Raw genomic sequence first — 21,960 nt, forward strand, 5'->3', positions numbered from 1 at the left:
TGCTGAGGCTCTCCCATTACAAACTGACTAGCTGAGCACAGTGTCACTGCCGTGTTAGTGCTAAATGGGTCTTTTTCATCTTGTCATTTAGTCTTTCGTGCATTTTAGGGCACAGAAATGTATGGGGTCCTGCTAAAGAGCTGTGATTCAACAGCAAACAAAATGATCAATTTAAAGAAAAAAGGAAAAGAGATCTGCTTGACCTATGGAACTGAACCCTTGGCTAGAAGGGATGTGTGAACGGCTTCAAGGCGGCTCTGTGCTTGACTTGTGAGGAGTAGGAAGGAGGCCCACGTGGCTGGAGTACAGTGAACTGGGTTGATGCTGAACAATGGAGGAAGAGAGGGACCAGTGCCAGTGGTCAGAGTGTGCTCCAGGGGCTCCCTGTGCTGAGTCCCTCTGGGTCCACGTCCTTAGGGGCTGTCCCAGATCAAATATTAGCTTGTCAGGTGGTGCTGAACACTTCCGTCCCCAAAGGCTTATCCAGGGGAAAATGCTCCAGAGAATTGGATACATTTTCTTGGTTACCTAACATGGAAATTGGCGAAATTAACCTCTGCCAGTTGTCCTGGCTCATGACCATGTAGTGCCACTTCAGAGACTGATACTGAACCATTTCCTTACAGTGCTGGTCTTCATTTCCCACACGGGATGGGGAAATCTGCCTTCTATGTTCCTCATATTCTCACAGAAGCATTTGTTTGATATTATGGGTGTGTGCGTGTTTGCCTGCACGCATCTGCGTGGGCCACCTGCACTCCAGATGCCTTTGGAGATCGGAGGCCACATCCGATCCCCTGGAACTTGAGTTAAAGATGGTGGTGAACTGTAGTGTGGGAGCTGGGAGCAAAACCCGTGTCCTCTGCAGGGTGGCCGAGGCTCTTAGCCTCCGATCGCTGCACCTCCTCAGCCTGACATTTCGAGTGGTGAACACTCAAACACACACCTATCGGGACAGGAATCTAGATGGGAGTCCCCATGGAGTACCATGCAAGTATACACACACACACACACACACACACACACACACACACACACACAACACACAAAAAAGAGGTAGGATATTTTCAGGTATAAAATGATGTGTTATAATACATATGTATAAATACATATACACTTTGAATCCAGATTTTGGGGCCAGAGGCAGGTAGCTACCTCAGTTTAGGGACAATCTGTCTACATAGCAGGTTCCAGGCCTGTCAGACTACACAGTGAGAACCTGTCTCAAAAAGAAAAAGAAAGGCTTTTATTTTCTTTACGGATATGTGTCTTTGTGAATGAACGCACACACGCATGTGTCAGTGACCATGAACGTCTGAAGAGGGTGTTGGATCCCTTGGAGTTGGAGTTACACGGTGGTTTTGGGCTGACCTACGTGGTTTTTATTACCCAAAGCCTAGTTACACAGCAAGAACCCCTAACCACTGAGCCATCTCTCCCTCATTGTTATTTACCAAAGACTAGGAATATGAGGACACAGAGTACCGTAGGCGAGTCATTGCCCTCATTCACATCTGTAGCAAAGCCGAGTGGTAAGGGAGAAAAGGAAGCCTTCATCTGCCTGAGTTTATTAAGGGGACACTTAGGAACAATACTGAAGAAATGCATGGGTGGTTGGAGAGACTTGCGCCTATCATGGAGGAAGCAGGAAGCCGCTGCAGACCTGAGCCATGCACTAGCACGGCTTGTTTGGGAAAGGGTATGCAGTAGCGGGCACACAAGAAGTTTGCTAATGGTAAGAGGTGGTCCAACCCCAGGTTCTGGATCCGTTGTCTGGGTACAGACCCTATAATGAATGCTTTAGTCGTGTGACTTTCAACGTGCCTGTTCTTTACCTTCTTTATATGTCAAGTGAGAACAAAAGTAGAATATTCCCCATAGAGAGTTAAATGCTTGTCACATTTTCCTCCTTGGCTGCATGTACCTGGTCATATTTGAAATTATAAATCATATCCCATTTTCTCTTTGCCAAAGCCACTGGCCAGGGTGGCTTCTCATATTTCTCAAAGGGTAAATAACCCCACGAGAGGCTACAAAGCCTTTGCGACCCGCCTGTGCCGAGAACCGACTGCCAGGTTCCACTGTCCTCATCGTCTGCTCTGGCCTGTCCACCTCTGAGGCGCCCTGTCAGGCTCTTCCTCAGTGTGGGCATCTTCGTCTTTCCTTCTGCTTCAGTTGCTGTTTTCTATGGTATCTGCCTATCCTGGCTGCTGTAACAAAAACACCATAGATTTAGTGTCTTGTACACAGCACGCAGCTAAGGAACCGAGAAGTCTAAGATCAGAGTGCTGGCAGGTTTAGTTCCTGGGCCAGTCTGCTCGATGGCAGGCACAGAGGAACTCAGGAGAGAGATCTCCAAGGTCCCTTTAATCAGGCAGTTAACCCCATTCACGAAACTGTATGAATCTGAGACCCAATCATCCCCGGTGTCCCCTCCTCTGAATAGTCTCATTGGACATTGAGATTCTGGCATATTAATATGTGAGGCATGCCAGCGTTCTGTCTGCAGCATTTCGATATATGTGCACACTCTTGACTTGTTAGGATACCTGCTTAAGAGCCAGGTACCGGTGAGGCTTCCCAAGACTTAACCTGCACACCAGGCAGCTCCTCTTTCCCACAGTCTGCATGGAGACCACTTAGTCCCCAGTGATAAGGACAGCCCACTGTGCTGCACTACTGGCTTTGTGTCTGTCTCTCTCTTAATCCCCCTGATCTCAGTGTCCACCCTCGAAAGACCTAAATCCTGTCTTTATTATATTCCTAATGTTTGTCTCATAAAAGGCACGCAACACAAACTGCTCAGTGTGGTGCCTGACACACAGTAAGCCTTCAGGAAATAGGTATTTGTAAGTCATTCTCCTCCTCTCCCTCCTCCTTGGTAGACAGGGAGAAAAGGAGAATTGGGTCCTGACTGTGAAGGACTCTGGGACTCACATGAACAAGTCACAGAGCTAGGAAGACGGCCTCCTTTCTTACAGATCTACATGGAAAGAGACAAGCATCAGGGAAGGGAGGGGAGAGAGCATTGGGTGAGCTCAGGCGGAGACTTTAAGAGCATGAAATAAGCAATGTGGCTTGAAAAGTCAGAAGCGGGAAGATTGTTGGGAAGAATCCTATGTAGGAGAAAGGTCAAAGCAAATTCCAAGTTTTCAGTTCTCTTGCTCAAAGCTGCCTCTTTCTCACTGATACATTCTGAGTAATTGGGGATGCTTGTATCCTGTAATGCCCTTGAGGAATATTTGGAATAGGTTTACAGAGACAAGAGTCTCATGTTAGACACCAGGGAAGCCTGTGGGATATTTAGGTTTGAACGAATGGCGAAAGGTTGGGAATAAAACATTCATCTCTTTTAGGACAGGGTGAGCTGGCAATGCAGCCTCCTTATAACCCATGGGAATGAGGAGGGAGCACGCAGAGAAAAGCTGTTGTGTGTATGCCTGGGAAGACCTTAACAAAGACAGAGGGAAATCCAGAAGAAGATGGCTGTCGAGTGTCAGCAGAGACTGTGGGCGAGGAGGAAATGCACCAGACTGGACAGACGGGCTAGCAAGAGGAAGGGAAGCCAGGCTGTGGGAGGTGGCAGTTAGGTGAGAGAGAGGATCCAGACTTCAGAAGACAGTGGGCGAGCGCAGGAGAGCAGGTTGTGTGTGCTATGTCCTCAGGCATCAAGATGGTCAGGGAGACAGAAAGACAGACAGAGGAAGCTAAGCATCGATGAGAAACCAGAGGGTGTGGGTTGGGGGCGGGGGCTCAGCATGGAGAGCTAAAGGGAGGGGAGAGACTGATAGACATTAGAGGGGCTGCATGGACGATGCATGGAATAAAGCTATGAGGTGGCTAGAGCAGGCAGTACAGAAGGCACTGAAAAGGACTCCCCTGGGAAGGGGGAACAGGCTGCCTCCTGAGAAGCAAGGGGCAAGGCAGCCAAATAGGTTCCAGTATGGGTAAAAAGGAGGAAGCAGCTCACGGATGTCCATTTCTCAAACATGGCATCAGAGAAGACGGAATAAAATGCAGTCACCTTAAAGACGAATCCAGGCAGAGGAAGTGCCCACCCGTGGAGACAGTGTGCTCCCGCACTTAGCTCTGAAACATAAAGGGTGACCTTGAACTCACTGTATGGCCACAATAGCTCTGAACGTCTGTTCACATGCGCTGTCTTCTCCTCCCAGTGGCTGGGATTATAGAACCGAGCTCTGCATTGCTGGAAGTCAATCCCAGGCGTTCGTGTAAGCTATTGCGAGCCTCATACCCACCGAGCTCCATCTGCAGCCAATGGGAAGTCTGTTTTAGGTCACACACAGAAGAACACCCACGAAGAAGCCATGGTAGATGATGGCGCTGAACCCTTAGGCCATGGAGCTAGTTCCTAGCTTTGGTTATATTGAAGTCAGTTCTCTTTCCCCTTATTCCATACTTCTGTGAACTCTGCCAAGTGGCACTTTCCAGCTGCTCAATGCCATGGAAACCAATCCTACATCGTTGTAACACTCATTCTCTTCCCCTCGAATGTGTCTACCCTACTCCCCTGCCAGTCAGTCATCCACCTAGAACCCAGCCTTCAGGCAATCTGCTCCTCCATTGCCTTGCCTACCCCTCATGGCCACCACTGCAGCACTCAGTCTGATTTAAACTGACCGTCGCTTTTCCCCAGGATGAGCCCTGGTGCAGACTGCCTATCTGCCCCTCCTCATGAAGTGAGTCAGTGGGAGACGGACGGTGTCCTAAGGACTGAAGGCATTAGCTCTGTGAAGCCGAGTGGCCGCTGTGTCCGGGAGGCAGAGCTGAACTAGATACTCCCTGGAGTGTAGCACTTAGGACTGTCAAATGACCCTCCTAGATGGCCCTTCTCCATTTAGCTTAAAGTTTAAGAGGACCCGTGGAAAGGCTTAATTCACCAAAAGAGCTGTGATGGGAAAACGTGAGGCAAGTGGAGCCTCACTGGGTCCTGTGCCGTCTCACGATATCATCCTGACTGTAAACATTGTAGTCGTGTAGGAATAGGATTTTATTTACCCCATCTGCCTTTCCATGTGGGTTTCTGCTGTTCTTGAATTAATATTTGGAAGATATTATTATCTGCACAGCGGATACTCATGAGTGGCAATGAGGTAGGTTGCTGAGCTCTCATGTTGGGTCGCCGTATTAGCGTTCAGTGCAGAGTATCACACCCCATAGATCGTGCCTTCTCGTTTGTTTTCCCCCCAGTAAAGTGGTGGTTAGGCCGTCTGAGTCTTTCCTGCCCTCTGAGCAATGCTCTGAATACAATACTCATGGACAGTCCCTTCCTCCTCTCATTTGACTTTTTTTTTTTTTTGTGATACTAGGAAGAGTACATGAGACGTTCGCTTGGGCCTCTTCTCTCTTTTTATAAATCCCGGAGCCACTGTGGAGCACATGCCTGGGAAGCCTGGGAGGCCGCCTCTGTGGGGGCAGCCACTCCCAAGCGTCTCGCCCTCTCCCCTGTCATCCCCAGGCGACGTGCTGCATTTGTGCGTGCAGATTTATAGTTTATCTTTATCTCGGGCTTCATCGGTAGGTAGCTATTAGAGCCGCCTCGCCTGGATATTGTTTGGGCCTGATAGATCTGTCCGTAGTTCATCAAAGGGGAGCCGAGTGCCTAAAAGCCATCGAGTCCAGCTGAGGATGAAATACGAGCCATCAGCCTTGGTAATGGCTGTAAAATTTCATAATTACACGGGCTTTATTACGTTGCGTAATGATCCTGAGGCAGTATGGAACAATTAATTAAGATTTTCAACCGTGGCTCTTTCAGAAATTAAAAGGTACCGGGAGCTGAGAAATGGGGATCTGTCTTGCCCTGGAAGCATTAGGGACGCTGGAGGAAGGTTTGGCCGCATACTTATTTCTCCTTAAGAGGAAGCGCCTCTCGGTTGTGGTGCACACGTTAGCATCCCTTCCCTGCTTCCCCAGCCTTTATCTCAACTTCAGAACCGATATCCTTCTCTTAAAAGGAACTGGATTAAAAAAGAGTACTCAGGACCTATAAAAACTCCAAGTTCCCTTCACTGTCTCTTGAAAAATTCTGTCCTGCCTGCCGCTGTAACCATTCGTCATATTTACGGCTGTTCCTCTCCACACATTAAATAAACGCGGGCTCCGAGATAGGGGGTCAGTTAAGTGCCTACGACGGTACACTGACCAGGGAGTTTTTCTTCTGTGCTCGTTCATATCTTGAGGCATTAACATTCTTTCAAGACACTTTTGACAGTCGTTTCCAAAGGAAGGCTTTACTGTTTTCCCTTGTTATCTGGTGAATGCAGCATGCTGCCTCTAATGTATACCCTTTTCTTCTTCCTCCCGTACTCTTATCCTCACACTTTATAAAGAGTAAACAAACTTGGGAAGAGCCCATAAGAGTTTCTAACTTTATTATCTGAGGGAAAAAAAACAAAACAAAACAAAAAGAAAAGGAATAGAAACCAGAGAGAAAAGCAAGTAGGTGTCCCGATGTGTGTGCACACTTACACACGTGGGAACAATGACCCTTGCTCATGTGTGTGCATACTTGCACATACGTGAATAACAACCCATTCTTGGCTGTCTTTCCCAAGTCAAGGGAATTATGACTCAGGCTGGTTGTGTGGAATAAAATCCCGATGAAAAGGTCGTAAAGGCAAGCCTAGAATTAAGCTCAGGTCCTCATCAGACATAGACACGCTTTAGGGAGGCGACTTCCCTAGGCTGCCAATGCAAATGAGGGTAAGAAACGAATCGTCCCCACCCCGTGATTTGCAGAGAACTCCCGCGTATTTGTCCCTATCAAGTATTATTGTTTTTAAATTGACAATCATTACATAACGTTTTACGGTTCTAAATATTTCACGGGAGACTAAAACTTCCCTTGGGCCTCCCCAATAATAAACTTTCGGAGAAGAATTAGGAAGGCCGATGTGCTTTGAGGAGGAGCCTACTGCTCTGAGCGAGTTCTGTCGTTGAGGCATTTAGCCCCTTAATACGAATTTCCTGATCGGCTGTCACCCTCACGGGCACACCGAGCGTCACCGCTTCCAAAGCACTTGTCATTCTTTAATGGAAACAAAACAGTCGTTGCAGCCAGAGCCACGGTGTCATCTCGCAGCCCCTTGCTGCGTCGGCAATAGTGGAATGACAGAGAGGCCCTCGGTAGGGGTAATTAAAATGTAAATATTGATATTTTATTATTTGAAATTACTTTCCAGTGCGGCATTTAATATCTCTCCATCTGTGCGGCTCTGTTTAGCGGTCACTTTACTGCAGCTCTGGGAGCCCGAGCAGCGGCTTGATCCCCGTTATGTCAAAATGCTTGTTGCTGCTTAATTTTGATATCTAATTAAGTGGAAAAGTACAGTCCACACTGTAATCCATGGCATCTTAACCAGCTGCTTGGGTATATTTAGAATTAATCTCCACTATGGAATCATCCTAATGTATGCAATTAAGAGTCTGCCGATGGCTAATTAGGTGTATTAGAATCAGGCAGTGGTTTTTCCTTTCCCTCCCCCTCTCTCCCTCCCCCCCCCCGCTCTCCTTTTGGACCATTGCCTGTGGAAGAGTGGCTGCCTCCAGAGGTGTTCTTAATGCCACTCAAATCAAGTTAGGAGATGACACAAGTTCCTAATAGATTCATCTGTGTTTGGTAAACCCCTAGTGTAGTACCTATATTTTCTTTGAGTCAACCTTGTGTGGGAGTTCCTAGGAATTCCTAGGGGTCATTGACAGGGTCTCAAGGGCCTGAAGGGAACTGAAGAGGACAGAGATGGGCTGCATGGATAAAATCATTTCCCCGGCAGACCAAAGCAGGAGGCTGGGAAAAGCCCTTTGGGTGTTCTTGTCCATTCAAGGAGGGGAGAGGTTACAGTCACCCCTGCTGCCGTCTGTATGCTCCAGCTCAGTTTTGAATGGGAGAGCAGTGTCTCAGAATTAGCGCATGCACGACGCACACACGAGGCCCAGGTTTGTATCCCAAAGGTCCAGGTTAAATGTGGCGAGCAGGCTAAGGAAGGCTCTCAGCCGGATGGGCGAGGACTCTCAGGAGATGAGCTACCTTGTTACAGTTTTGTTTTCATTCAGCAAGGTATCCGAGCTGACCACCGTCAGAGAGGAGCAGCACCCTGGCCAGAGAGGAATTGAAGGGGTTGTTCCTACTGTCAGTGAAGAGATAGTTGGTTGCCTCCCTCTGGAACTTATGCCAAGCCATAATGACTTAGCTGTGCCCCAGCCAGCCAGCACCGGCCATGAACTTTGGAGTAAATATTCCTAAACAGACCTTCATTAGCCACAGTGGAAACCGTGCCACAGCCTGACTCCAAAGTGCAACCCTTAGAGGCAGAAACACAGAAAAGCTGTTTTTCCGTACAAAACAATTTACGGCCAGATCTTCCAGGATATATACTCTTTCTATATATAATCTATATATAATCTCTCCTGGTATTTGAATGTGCAGCTTGTGTCAGCCTGCTGAAATTTCATGCCTATGACCCGAGTCTCACGACAGCTTACGTCCTCACATATTTGTATGGAAAACTCTGATGATTTGCCCTTCGAGGCCCGTGTTGCTGATCCTTTAGCTTGCTTCTATGCACAGGACTGACCCCTGTTTTCTTTTGGCCGCCTGCCTCGCCTCTGGTCCCTTCTAGGTCATATGTTAGAGAGCCCTGTACTGCGTCTGTTTTTGGAAGATTAACAGAACACCGCACACAGGGTTTCTTTCCCTGTATTTTTCTACGTTCCTGGTAATGACCAGAGCGAGGAAGGGGAAGGTGCAGATTTCTAAGGGAGATCTGGGAGAGCATCAACTCTCGGCACTCAGGGTCCTTGTTGGATTTGTGTTTATAGCATGAGAGGGCTAGGGAAATTTGAAAAAAAAAATTAAGGCTACTTTATTTTTAAAAAGAATTTAGGAGTTATTTGTGAGTTTCTCTCAGAGATCCCAAATAGAAGTATTTCTTGCTCATTTCAGTGGATATGCAGGACCATTTTTAAAAAGAATTTTATGAATTGGTAGCCAGATACCAAAATTTGAGGTTGAACTTCTGTGAAATAAATGTCTCAGGCTCCCTAATCCCTGTATCACTCTGTGGCATCTGTGAGGATGAGTGGCTTTCAGCTACAAGGAACTACGACAAGGAGACTTGTTTAACAAGACGCCACGGTGTTCAGTGAGCTCCACAGACTCCATTAGTCAGCAGAACGAAGACCCCTCACCTGTTCTTACTTAATCTGTAATCCAAAAGCAGACGAAGGTGACTGGGACCTCGTGCTTCCTTCTAATTTACGATTTCACAGCATCTGAGTATAGGAATGTGTTAACCTGTCTCTCCAATCCTCTGTGGCTTCTCCAATTTATCCTTGCGTGAGGCATGCTCTCAGACTGTTATAGTGTGAGAACATCATGTTGGGCACACATCACAGAAATGAATCAACCAGGATGAGGCTGTGGATTCCACGCATTGTGGCTGCTTTTAAGTAAAGCAGGTTTCTTTAAGAATTCTTACTAAATGTGAACTATAGGAAAAGAGAAGCCCATATATATGTGCATATGCAGATAGTATATGCATATGTGTGGCATGTGTAGGTGGTGTGTGCATGTGTGTGTGGTGTATGCATGTATGTGCATGTGTGGGTGGTGTATATATGTGTGCATGTGTGGGTGGTGTGTGCATGTGTGGGTGGTGTGTGTGCATGTGTGTGCATGTGTGGGTGGTGTATACATGTGTGTGCATGTGTGGGTGGTGTGTGCATGGGTGGGTGGTATATGCATGTATGTGCTGGTGTGGGCGGTGTATGCATGTGTGTGCATGTGTGGGTGGTGTATGCATGGATGTTCACATGTAGGTGGTGTATGCATGTGTGTTCATGTGTGGGTAGTGTATGCATGTGTGTGTATGTGTGTGTAGTAGATGCATGTGTGTGTGTATGTGTGCACATGTGCTGAGGCCATAGGAGGAGGCCAGGTCTCCCAGGGTGCTGTATTCTCAGGCAAGTCTATTTTCTGAGGCCACAGCTTATCATTTCTGCTAGCTGAGCAGTGACTCTCAGCGATCATCCTACCTCAGCACTCACCAGTGCACACAGAGACTTGCCCAGCTTTTATGTCGGTCTGAGGAGTCAAACTTAGGTCTTCATGCTTGCACAGCAAGCATTCTTACTCACAGAACCCCCCCTGCACCCCCCTCCAGCGCTTCTCACAATTATTTCTTAAGAAAGGCTGTGCACAGTGTTTTGATAGCATGTAACACGTCTGATGGCATTTAAGTTACAGCAGCACCTTATTGCCACACGGTGAGTGGCACAGGGTAGAGTGACTTCTTTGCCGTTTACTAATGTCTGATTTACTGCTTTACAATGGGCCGCTCACTTCTCAAGTGCTCTCGGGTGGCTGTTGTACTGTGGCAAAGGCTTGTGACAGGGTGAGTGCTTTCACAGAGAAGCCCACTATTGGACCAGGAGGCACATCACACGTCGGGTGTGCACCTTAAGGCCCTGTCTCTGGGTTGTTTTCAGAAAATGATAATCACCAAATCTGCACCCAGTGCTTCCTTCCCCCTTCCGTCTTTGCATTCATCCTTCCTCCTCCTCTCCTTCTTCCTCTTCTTCATCATCCTCTTTCTAATCCTCCTCTTCCTCCTTGTTTAATAAAGCAGGCGCCACCATCATCATCACCATCACCACCACCACCACCGTAGTTGTCGTCGTCATCCATTTTTACTTGGCTTTCCAAATGAGTAGATTTAGTTTCACCTAAAATCTTCTAATGCATGAAGGAAGTAGCCATGCAGTTTCCCCCCTCCAAGATGAGAGAAACGATGGGTGTGTTGGCTCAGCTTTTATTTGAGGAGTTCAGGTTATCAGAAGTTTAAAATCTTAGCTATAGGCAATAAACGTGTACTGAATTTTAAAATCCACAGTCCTGGAGCAAAGTAAAGAAGCCAATTCCAGATATGTGTAAGCAATGTTTAAAAGTTGTGATAATTTCGTGGATTCTGTTTCAATGGATTTATAGAAGCACAAGCAGAGCGTTAGAGCACAGGATTAGCACCGCCTCTAATGTACAGTTTAGGGGTACAGGCAAATGTTAGGGCAAGCTCCCCTAGAACTTACCTGGCTCCTGTATAATCCTATAAGCAGGGTAATCGGGGAGCTCCCCTTGTGATCAGTGCTTTGCCATCACTCACTGAGTTCATGTCAAAGCTGTGGGCTACTTCATTGGAAGGGACAGCGTGTGTCCATGGGTGTGCTGGGATGTGACATCTGGTTTCTAGAATACTCTCTTCATTTCCAGTCTGGAAAGTCAGTCCTTGAACTGGAGTCACCCATTTCCTCTTTCCCTACGTGTGGAATAAGGACCTATGTCATCACCAGCATGACTGAGGGTCCTAAAAGTAGATGAAGTATCCAAGCCAACCCCCTGCATCCTAAAGAACTACCAAGACGTGAAAACCCCCAAACCTCATACAAGGTGTCAGGCAGACCCATGGACAGCACTTCCTCATGGCCAGTCCCTACGTATCCTCAGCTATTTATTTCTGACTGATCTCTTTACCTTCTCCTTACAAGAGTGGCCCTAGGAATACATAGTAATTATAATGTCGGCAGGAATGGAAGCTACCAAGTGCATTTGAGAATGGCTTCACTGTGGGGTAGGCCAATGAAGGGCCAAGAGAGTAGCAGGTAGTGGGAGGGGAGGGGATGGTGGTCCTCTTAAACTGGGTGGTTAGAGCTGTTGCATTCAATAGAAGGGGTTGGAAGGTTAGTGAGGTTTTACACATGCTAGGGTGTCCAGAGGGGGCTTAACAAAGGAGGACTTAGTTGTTTTCAGGAGGTAAGATAGGAAGGAGAAAGAGGTCCAAACGGAGAAAGAAATTCAATGTTATATCAGAAAATTTGAATTTTGTGTCCTGCTGGAATTCTGCAAGCTAAGGGAACATTTTTAAAGGTTATTATTATTTATATTTTATTGTCTTTCCATAAGCACTGAAAATAATGGCTTTCTTTATGATCCTTCCATATATTCTACTTTGTTCACCCTTAACTCCCTTATATGCCCTGATACCCTGTTTATATTGCCCCTGAACCCTCTTCTACCTCCTGCTCCCAGAAAGCATTTTCATCAGAGGAAGGCATATTTATGGCTTGTCTACGGATAGGATCAGAGAAATGGAATCCGGAGAGAGAGTGGAGGCCTGAACCAAAACTGTGGAGGGGATGGGGTGGGGTGATAGCCACTAGAACGTGTGCACCTAAGCCCCAGGGCTCCCTCTCTGTACCCATGTATACTTTGACCCATGTTTGTTTGTATTATTTATAGTATTTTCTGCATTGAGCTCCAGTGTATTTCCCTTGACTGTCTTAGCAGACAAGAGCATTATCTGACTCATTCTCTAACTCTAAAGTACCCAGCCTCCTATAGTGCCTATGTAGATGCCCCAGGTGTCAATGATCTGAATATCCTTATAGTGAGACTTCCAGAAAGCTAGTGACTCAGTTTGCCCTAGCAGGGATCATCTTTTCCACCTGCCAATCAGAGCCAGAGGGGGCGGGTCACACGTCAAGTCTCATCAATATCAGTGTGGTAGACGCCCCACTGGACGTGAGGTCTTTCTGTTCCCAGTGCCATGACTTCTGTTTGCCGTGCTCACCGAACCCCAGCAGCTCCGTGACCCATCAGCATAATTCTTGCCGATCCTTTGAGTCTGAAGTCTTTTGAAACTCGAAGGTTCTTCAGAAAAATAACTAGTTCAACTTTGCCCGTTTGATGAGGAAGCCAGGCATGGGTCTGTATTTGGGTTTTAAGATGCTAAGGCACTTACCTCAAAACAGTAAAAGCCCAACTTCAAGATATCAGCAGGGTTGGTTCCAGCTAGGGGCCCATGAGGGGCTCCACCACATCACTTGCTCCCCTTATTCCTGGAGCCTTGCATCTTCCTGCTTTATGTTTCCATATCAGTTCCCATCTGAGCATATCCAACTTTGAGTCTAAAGTCACCCCTTTCTGTAAAGATTTAGTCTTATCAATGTAGTGACACATTTCCCTCCTTGATCATTGGCAAAGACTGTTTCCAATCACAATAACATTCACAGATGCAGAAAAGGGGGTTTTTATATTTGGGGGGAATTCAACTTGCGAGGCAGACCAGATAAATACTTTTGGGCATGACTTATCTGGATTTTGGGGTTCTGTCCATAGACAAAGCCCCCTCTAATCTTTTCCAAACTCCTGTCACCTAATTCCCAGCTGACATGGATGCTATGTTATGAGTTATTTAAGCTCCGTGTTACAGGGTGATGCTTTCCCTTGTTCTTGGATAGCATGCAAACTTGTTGTACCCATAAGATGACTTCTCTGGACAGAGCTTCCTGTTTGGGGCTTGTAAGAAATAAATACTAAGCTTCTCCCTACCCAGGACTTTGCTACCTACTTGACTCACAGTCTCTGAGAACTGTCGTGTTCTAAGTTTAGTCTCAAGAACCAGAGAAACAAAGCCACAGTCAGGCAAGGGCTCAGGAAAATCTAAAGGATGGTCTCCGCTATGGTCTGGCCATCCAGAAGTGGTTAGGGCAAGGAAGGACTTCAGAGAAGGGCTGTGTGGTTCATAGAGACATCCTGGACATTCTTGTGAGGTATTCTTCACCTGCCCATGGCAGACTAACTATTGGTGGGAATCCACCAACCAGTGGCCGCTTGCTACACACAAAAGGCTGCATCTGGTTCCTGGAACCCATGTGAAAAGTCTGGTATAGTTGTGTGAATATGTAATCCTATCTCTAGGGAAGCATAAGGGAGAAGGTTACCTAGACCTCACTGGTCAGCCAGTCAGCTGGTGAGGTCTAGGTTATAGAAGGGCTATGTCTCACAAAGTAAGATCAAGAACAACTGAGAAAGACAATACCAAGACCTCTGCCCTCCACAGGTAGGTACCCTCACATACACATGCACATGCACACACATACACATAAATGCACACACATGTATGCATACACACACACACACACACACACACACACACACACACACACTCACACTCACAGCCAAGACCTGATCATTGCATTTTGTGGCTCAGAGAATAAATGAGCTACCATGTGGTTGCTGGGATTTGAACTCAGGACCTCTAGAAGAGCAGTCAGCTCTCTTAACCACTGAGCCATCTCTCCAGCCCATGAGAGCAAATGCTAATGCCTGTCGATATGTGCAAAAAGTAACTGGTTTATTAACATCACAATAAGTCCCCTCTATTAAGGGTCCTGATGCAAGTATCTAGTGGCAGCTAAGCTGGAACCTTAGTGGCATGCTATCCTTCCCCAGTTCCTGTGGGCATCAGGGCTACTTGTGTGGGAATGAGAGATTCTTGCCTATGCTAAATCCCCCAAGCGAACTTTGCCGTCTCAGTAGGTCACCAGAGCTGAGTAATGATTGTAGCCTAAAATGCTATTTGTTGGGGGAAAAGTTGATCATTTTATCATTTTATTTGTTTGTTTGCTTATTTATTGTGGAATAGAGAAACTACACCTCAAAGCCTGCGAATAGGCAAATCAATGCCATGATTAACTGATGCTAACAGATACCCCGAGGATTTAAACGTTGGTGCTCTTGTGTTTCAGAGCTAAGCAGCTGACAGGGAAGTGCCTGGCAGGGGTTAAAACCAAATGCCCGCACTGCAGCCTATTTCTGTCAATGCTCTGTCCAGGAAATAAACATTTATGCTTTCCGAAATGGAAGTGTATTCTTGAAGACTAGACATCAGATAGTCTTTGCCCTTCACACTTTTGGATGCTTAGCCTTTTTTGTACATTGGCTATAAAGCACACAAGTTTGCCAGGCTGGGGTAAAAAAAAAGTTACTGACAAGTGCCTGTGGCATCCCACTCAGTTCCTGAAGGTTCCAGAAGAAATGGGGCAAGAAGGTCGGCATAAGGCACGCTTTCTTCAAACCTGCTACCTCAGGGGCGCCTGTCTGGAGAAGCTCTTCAGTCCCTCCACGCTGTCTTATTCTCCACTGTCTTCTCGTGCATTTGGAGCACACTGTCGTACAGATACACACACGGTTTAGCCGAGGGTCTGGGTAGAGAGCCCTTCTGCAGAGCAAAATGGCCTAAGATACGGTGAACGGCAGCGAGTCCAGGACAGAGATGGAGAGATCAAACTTGTCAGTGATCAGCAGGAGGGGCTGCCGAGGGGAGAGAGAAAAATGGGCTGTGGTGTATTTTAAAAGACTGTAATGGGGCCAAACATTAGGACTAAGATCCTGGATGTACAGCATGTGAGCTTCCAGGGACACAAAGGCAAGGCCCATCTCAAAGGTGCTTTGCCAGCGTTAGCTCCATGTCATAGATGACGAGGCCTCTAAAACACCATGGAACGCCTGCTCAGAGCGCAAGCAGGGGTGATTATCATCTGGACACAAGTGTCTGTGAGCCAGTAACGCTATCGTGTTCTTAAGAGAGCCCCTAGAGTCAGCTTTGTGACCACCCCGTTTTCATTAGCCCCCTCATTTAGGTGTCCCTGTTTTGCTCAAGTCTCCCCATAAAGATATCATTTCATCGTGGAAGGGAAATAGAGCCAGCCATCATAAACAGAGGGTGAAAAGATTTTTTTTTTTTGAAACCCAGACACAGTGGTGCATATCAGTAATGCCAACACTCAGGGATCAGAGATAGGAGAATCTTGAGAGTGAGGGCAGCTTACATCGTGTACCAAGTTCAAGGTCAGCCTCAAAGGCCTAGGGTAAGCGAGGAAGCAAGGAAGTAAATTGATAAGTGTTTTATGGAATGGAAACAAAGTCTGGATCTGTGGCCTGTTTGTGGGCAGCTTGAGCTCCACCTTAGGGTTTGGGTGGGGAAGTTCTTTGTGTCAGTTTCCAGATTGGGAGGTGAACTTAAAAGGGCCAAATTGTAAGACAATAATGCCATATTCTATAACACATAGATCTTCCCTCTATCCTTCCTCCCTCCCTCCCCCTCCCTCCCTCCCTCCCTCCCTCCCCCTCCCTCCTTCCTCCCTCCTTCCTTTCTTTTTTTTCTTTCTTTTCCCCCTTCCTTCCTTTCCTTTTAGTTGATGCTTCTGTAAAAATCACACTACTTTAACAAAGTGAAAAAAACAAAACAAAACAAAACTTCAGGACATCAAGCAAACAAAGTTATTACAGCTTTGTGCAAAAGAAAAAAGTTCCCCTCTTTCCCTTTTCTTTCCCTTTATTTCACAGTAAAATCAGAGGGAAAGTGTGAGGTTTGCAAAACAGATGCCACACAGGCAGCACGCAGGCGCACACACAGCCATCAATACAGAGGAAACAAATTGCAGAATCAACCTTTAAAAATGAAATTTTATTGCTTTTGCTTAATTAAACCCCAAAGAAATGTGGCAGGCATTGTTGTTGTTGAAAAAAATGTTAATTTGTAAATCACAGGGACAAAGGGGCCCCCATGCAACTTTAAAGTTTCCGCACACGTAAATGTCGATAGGGAGCCTTCCCCATCATCAGCACTAAATTCACATTGATGCCTCTTTTCTTCTCAGTATCGATCCTTCCATGAGAACGTAGATTTGTATCTGTTAATTAATGCGTCCTGAAACAGCGTTTGTATTAATCAGGCAGATAAGAAAAATTGGATGGCTGCACCCCTGTGACAACCGTAAAAGTGCTGGCCCTGATAAAATCATGGATGGACCTCAATAAAAAAGTTCCTCCTTCCACTCAATAAACTAATCATCCTGCTTTTAATTATTCGGCAGGAAGATGTGTGGAGATTGGAGGATGGTGTAAATCTATTTACTAACAGCAGTCTGGGAGGGAGGACCGGGCTGTCTCAGGACGACGCTCCGGGCTACGAGGTCCTTCCATCTGCTGTGGCAACAAATGCTGTTTGCGATCGTGAAATGGAAGAATTAAACCAGGAAAATTTAAGAAAAAAAGTCCGTTCCTTGTGGCTCAGAAGTTTCCCAGGGGTGATTTTTGTTGCGAGCATTGATGATTGAATTTGTAAAAGAAATTTCTTTTACAGATTTCTTTCTTTCCCAGTTCACCGGTGTGCTGGAGTTGGTGGGGGCAGGGAAGGAACAATGAGTTGTGTCTGTCTTTTGTAGAACTTAATTCTCTCTGATAATTATTTCCTCTGTTGACCTTTTAAAAATGCTGCCGGGATATATTTATTAGTGCAATACTAAAATTCATTGATAAAAATTTAGAGGAGAGAAGCCTTATGGAATGAGACCCAAGCAGCCCCGTCAAATACAGTGTTAAGTGCCTTCATAGTGAAATAAACATTATGAGGAACCCATCACGGGAAGCTGAAGGAATCCTTTCGACAGTTTGATTAAGTACTTATAGGTAATGACACCAAGGGGCAGTTTACTGTGTTTTCTCAGTGGGTCAGGAAAACCTGTGCTTTACTATTATATGGGACGCGTCTGTTTCAACAAGAATAAGAATGAGGCCAACTGATGGAAAGCAGGAACTTGTGAAGTCAATTGTCCATGGTCTTTGTGATTGGGTCATAATGTCTAGGGAGGATGTCAAAAGAGGTTTCTTAAGTCGGTTACGGTGATCTCCCTTCTTTAGGGTTTGCTGCTAGAAGTGCTGTAAATCATGGTAGCGTATACTTAGTGACCATGGACCACAGGTCATATGCCAGAGCATATTGTCAGCATGAAAGTCCATACTTTTAGGTCTCTTGGAGACAGTCACCTGGTCATCAGCCATCTTCATTGTTCTTCTCAGTATAGAGCTCAATCCTCTGACATGTGAAGGCGTTAGATAACATGTGCACGCATCACATATATGCAATCCCATCATATAATATGCACATCCATATGTCTAGGTGGACTTCATGACGGAGATCTGACTGTGTGACTCCCTTGTGCCCTGTGAGACGTGATTTGACTCCTACTTTTCCGTGTCTGTCTTTTGTTACTCAAGCATAGGAGACAGCTTGCACAGCCTCCATATTGGATGCTCAGCTTACACAGTGTCCTTATTGGATGCTTTGTAAGGTTTAGTAAAGGGTGGAGCCAGGAATTTCAGTGAAAAATAAGATACAGCACCTCCCACTGTGCTGGGAATCAAAAGCAAAAACAAGTTTGCCCCACCTAGGGTGAACGACCAAGCCAGTGCCTAGGCGCAGCCAATATTTGTATTTGGGCTCCGTCTCTATGTCAGTTTTTCCCACCAAACACTTTTATTTTGTATTTAGACTTTTAAACAAACAGACTTTAATAATGAGAGTGAACCGTGGCTTCCCTCTTGGGCGAGGATGCGGGTAAGCTAAGATGTCTTCTTTATATACTGAGAAGTGTTTAAAAGAGAGGTTCATACTGACAACAGCAGGGACAAGTATCTAAGCTCACTTGACTTCAATTCGTCACATGGCTGTTACATTTCCAAGTTGGTGACTCCTACGTGGTCTAAATCATTTTCTTCCAGGAGTGGGGATTATGTTTGCCAGGATCTTCCCCATATTGATGTTAAAAACTATGTAGTTGAAGGTACCTTAAAACATCACCGCCCTTAGTGCTGGGATTAGAGCAGAGAGATAGTGTGCAATCTGTCTCTCCGCAAACAAGAAAGAAAACCATCACTCTATCATGATTCCCAAGCCAGTTTATAACCCTACCGTAGCACCTACCGCAGAAGCAGGCTCGTGACTTCGACTTTGGGTTCACAAAATGGTACTGGGGTTGGGGGAATTAATAGCTTGTCATCAGAGAACAGCATGGTTTTGAACTCCAAGGCAGAGGCTTCCCACCCTAGGAAGTGCAGGTTGCGTTATGAAATTGTGGCTTTAGAGTAACTTGATCCACCCATCTTCCCTTACAGGCTTCTCCACACTGTCCCTGGCGGATCAGATGAGCCTTCTCCAGAGCGCGTGGATGGAAATCTTGATCCTGGGTGTTGTGTACCGATCACTTTCATTTGAGGATGAACTTGTCTATGCAGACGATTACATAATGGATGAAGACCAGTCCAAATTAGCAGGCCTTCTTGACCTAAATAACGCCATCCTGCAGCTGGTGAAGAAATATAAAAGCATGAAGCTAGAGAAGGAAGAATTTGTCACCCTCAAAGCAATAGCTCTTGCTAATTCAGGTGGGCATATTGATGTGGTCATTGTTGCAGTGTTAAAGATGTCAGCTTTACCCCCTTCTCTTGTCTTCTTGGGGATTTGTGAGGCCTAGTTTGTAAGTTCTCCATGAGTCAGCAAAATTATAATCAGCGCAGCTTTCTAGTGAAAAGTTAGAGAGAGAGAAATAAACTCAGAGGGAACATTTTTATTTACTTGCTCTCTGGAGCTCTGACACTTTTACCACCCTATGGTTTTACTAATTTGAACCGTAGCAAAGCAGAGGTCTTGAGGGACTTACATAAATGGGCACTCTTGGGACAAAATTAGCTTCATTGTTGTTTCCGTGCAAGTCGACGTCAGTGAGTTATGGGGAAACAGTCCCCACCTTTCCTCTCAAAAAGGCCAATTTTGTAGTGGAGAAAAATATACGCCATGTTGTCTTTTGATTTTTGTTACGACAAAAAAGAAAGAACAGTCTATGGTTTGTAGTCTGGGATTCTCTAAACATCACATTCTGTTGAAAGTACTACCTTCAGAAGAGATTGAAAGTTGTAGGTGAAGGCACACCAAGCGTTTGAACAGGAGTGTGCTAAAGTAGGGGCGTGCCCTGGTAAGTCAAAATGGTTGGTACTGCGTTCTGTTTTTCCCTCTTTGCCTTCCCTAAGGCTAGATTGTAGTCTTAAGTCTCTTTTAACATTTGCATAAAGTTCAGGATAGATCCCTCCTAATGATGGGCTGATCGTCAGATACGTGCATGTCAATAACAACTCTGAAACCATGTACCATTGACAGTCACACAGTGCTCTCTCTCTGGCTGCTTTTGTTTTGACCCCTATCTTTGAACTTTATCTTGGTTGCCGGCCAGTAGTTTTCCCTTTAATTACAAGAAGGAAGCTGTCAATAAAATCTGTTAAATGGGATGCAATGAGTGGCTTGAATGGGCGGGTGGTTATTTGTTCAAATTCTGCAGTATTCAAGGTATTGACAGTTTGTTTTCTGGGGCCATATGTGACGATCAATCTCAGGCTGGGCTCAGCCGTGCTGAAAAATGAAAAACCAGATTGCTTTTGCTTACTTGTGGATGACGACTTTGTGATTTGGCGCGGTCTGGGCAAGATGAGACCTTCTGCCCAAATTGCCCCCATGGGGGCCAGGGATGCGTGACTGTTTTTAGAAATAATTTTTAATTGATTTTGTAATTAACAGTTCATCTAAAATATTGATGCATGAATCCTTGGACTGATGGAAGGGAAATTGTTTTCAACAATGAAGTCGTGCCTTCCTATTTGTCTTTATAATGGACGTTAGCATTTCTTGGTTTTAATTGTGAATATAACCCACCCCTTACCACAGAATTTACCCCATTTTCCCTCCATTTCCTGGGGACTTAAAGTGTGAGTGTGTGAGTGTGAGTGTGTGTGTGTGTGTGTGTGTGTGTGTGAAATGACCTTGTTATTACAAACCCTTGCCCTGTTCTGGGGATGGTCCAAGTGAGATGTAAGATAGAAGTTTTCTGAGAATGTATTAGTTTGTTCAGCCCCCACCTTATGGGACCTGTCTAAATTAGATGGAAGATTTCACAGTACTGGTTTTGCAAAGAAATTCTACTTGATAATCTCAAAAAATGATTCTCACTGAAACCATTTACTCTGTTCATTATTTTTTTTTAAACAGAGCAAGCACATTTTATACCTTTTTATGTTAACAATTGATTTTGTAAATTGTTAGTCAATTATGAACCCTGAGCAATGCTAAAACTTTTGTCGTCAAAATCGCTAAAAGTTGGCAGTTGAAGATGTTCCCGGCACAGTTTATAGCTAAGTCTGCTCATTTAAACGGCCTCAGCTCCTGACTGGAAGAATAACCATTACTAATGTGGAAACATCAACGCTCCCATTCCATTTCTTGTGCTGTCAGGTCAGGAAAGAACCTTTGTTGCTGCTGGCACAGTTGACTAGAGGTCCTTTTCAATGTGCTCTTTAGTTTCTTTATGTAAAGAACATGGCTAAGACATTTCCTGCCTCACCATTCTAGTTCCCGAGAAGTGCGGCTTCACAGCGCATTTCTGCACACGGGCAACTGTAACCCCAGTTTAGCTCTTGATACCAAGAAAAGTGAATTGCCTCTAGTTCTGAATCACAGTCAGGTCCTACCCAGACCTTTACCCTTACAATCAAACCACAGGGACAATGGCCTTGTCCCGACCAACCCCAACCAAAGCCCTAGCCTTTCAGTTTGGGGTAAACCACTCAGAAAGTCATTTTCTTTCATAACTTGGATGTAGGTTGTTTTGTTCCATTTGGTTTTACCTATAACTTAGAGGACAGCAGCAAACATGTACATTTAATCTTGTTTGGATCACACTTGAGTTTCTTAAATGTTTATGGGCATATTGCTGTGAGCATGTCCCTGTGAGAGCATCCCTGTGAGAGCATCCCTGTGAGAGCATCCCTGTGAGAGCATCCCTGTGAGCACATCCCTGTGAGAGCATCCCTGTGAGCACATCCCTGTGAGAGCATCCCTGTGAGGGCATTCCTGTGAGAGCATCCCTGTGAGGGCATCCCTGTGAGAGCATCCCTGTGAGCACATCCCTGTGAGAGCATCCCTGTGCATGCATCCCTGTTTAGCACAGGGTGGTGATGCTTTGCTTAGATGTGCTAGAAAATGCCTAGGTTTTGTTTGGTATTCAGAAGTTTAGATTAACATAAATGAATGCTTATGTAAAAAATATTATTTAGTAGAGACCTATCTGACCTTATCCTGAGTGGTTGTAGATATTAAGAGAAATCTCATTTATTTATATTTTATAAATAATATGCCTATTTAAGCATCTGCCTTTATCTAATTATCATCAACATTGTGCTTCTGTTTGATGAACAGACAGTTGGCTTCCTGATAG

The 21,960-nt window shown here is 45.5% G+C and overlaps 1 protein-coding gene across 3 annotated transcripts in view; it reads left to right on the forward strand.

Moving 5' to 3' along the window:
- Esrrg (estrogen related receptor gamma) overlaps positions 1 to 21,960 on the forward strand; it is a 425,933-nt gene that overhangs the window by 391,340 nt on the left and 12,633 nt on the right. For all 3 annotated transcript variants that reach the window (XM_032915690.1, XM_032915688.1, XM_032915687.1), the window contains exon 6: positions 18,815 to 19,084. In XM_032915690.1, coding sequence (XP_032771581.1) covers positions 18,815 to 19,084 — 270 coding nt within the window. The remainder of the gene's footprint in view (positions 1 to 18,814; positions 19,085 to 21,960) is intronic.

Source organism: Rattus rattus, chromosome 10, assembly GCF_011064425.1.
Source record: "Rattus rattus isolate New Zealand chromosome 10, Rrattus_CSIRO_v1, whole genome shotgun sequence".
Classification (NCBI taxonomy): domain Eukaryota; kingdom Metazoa; phylum Chordata; class Mammalia; order Rodentia; family Muridae; genus Rattus; species Rattus rattus.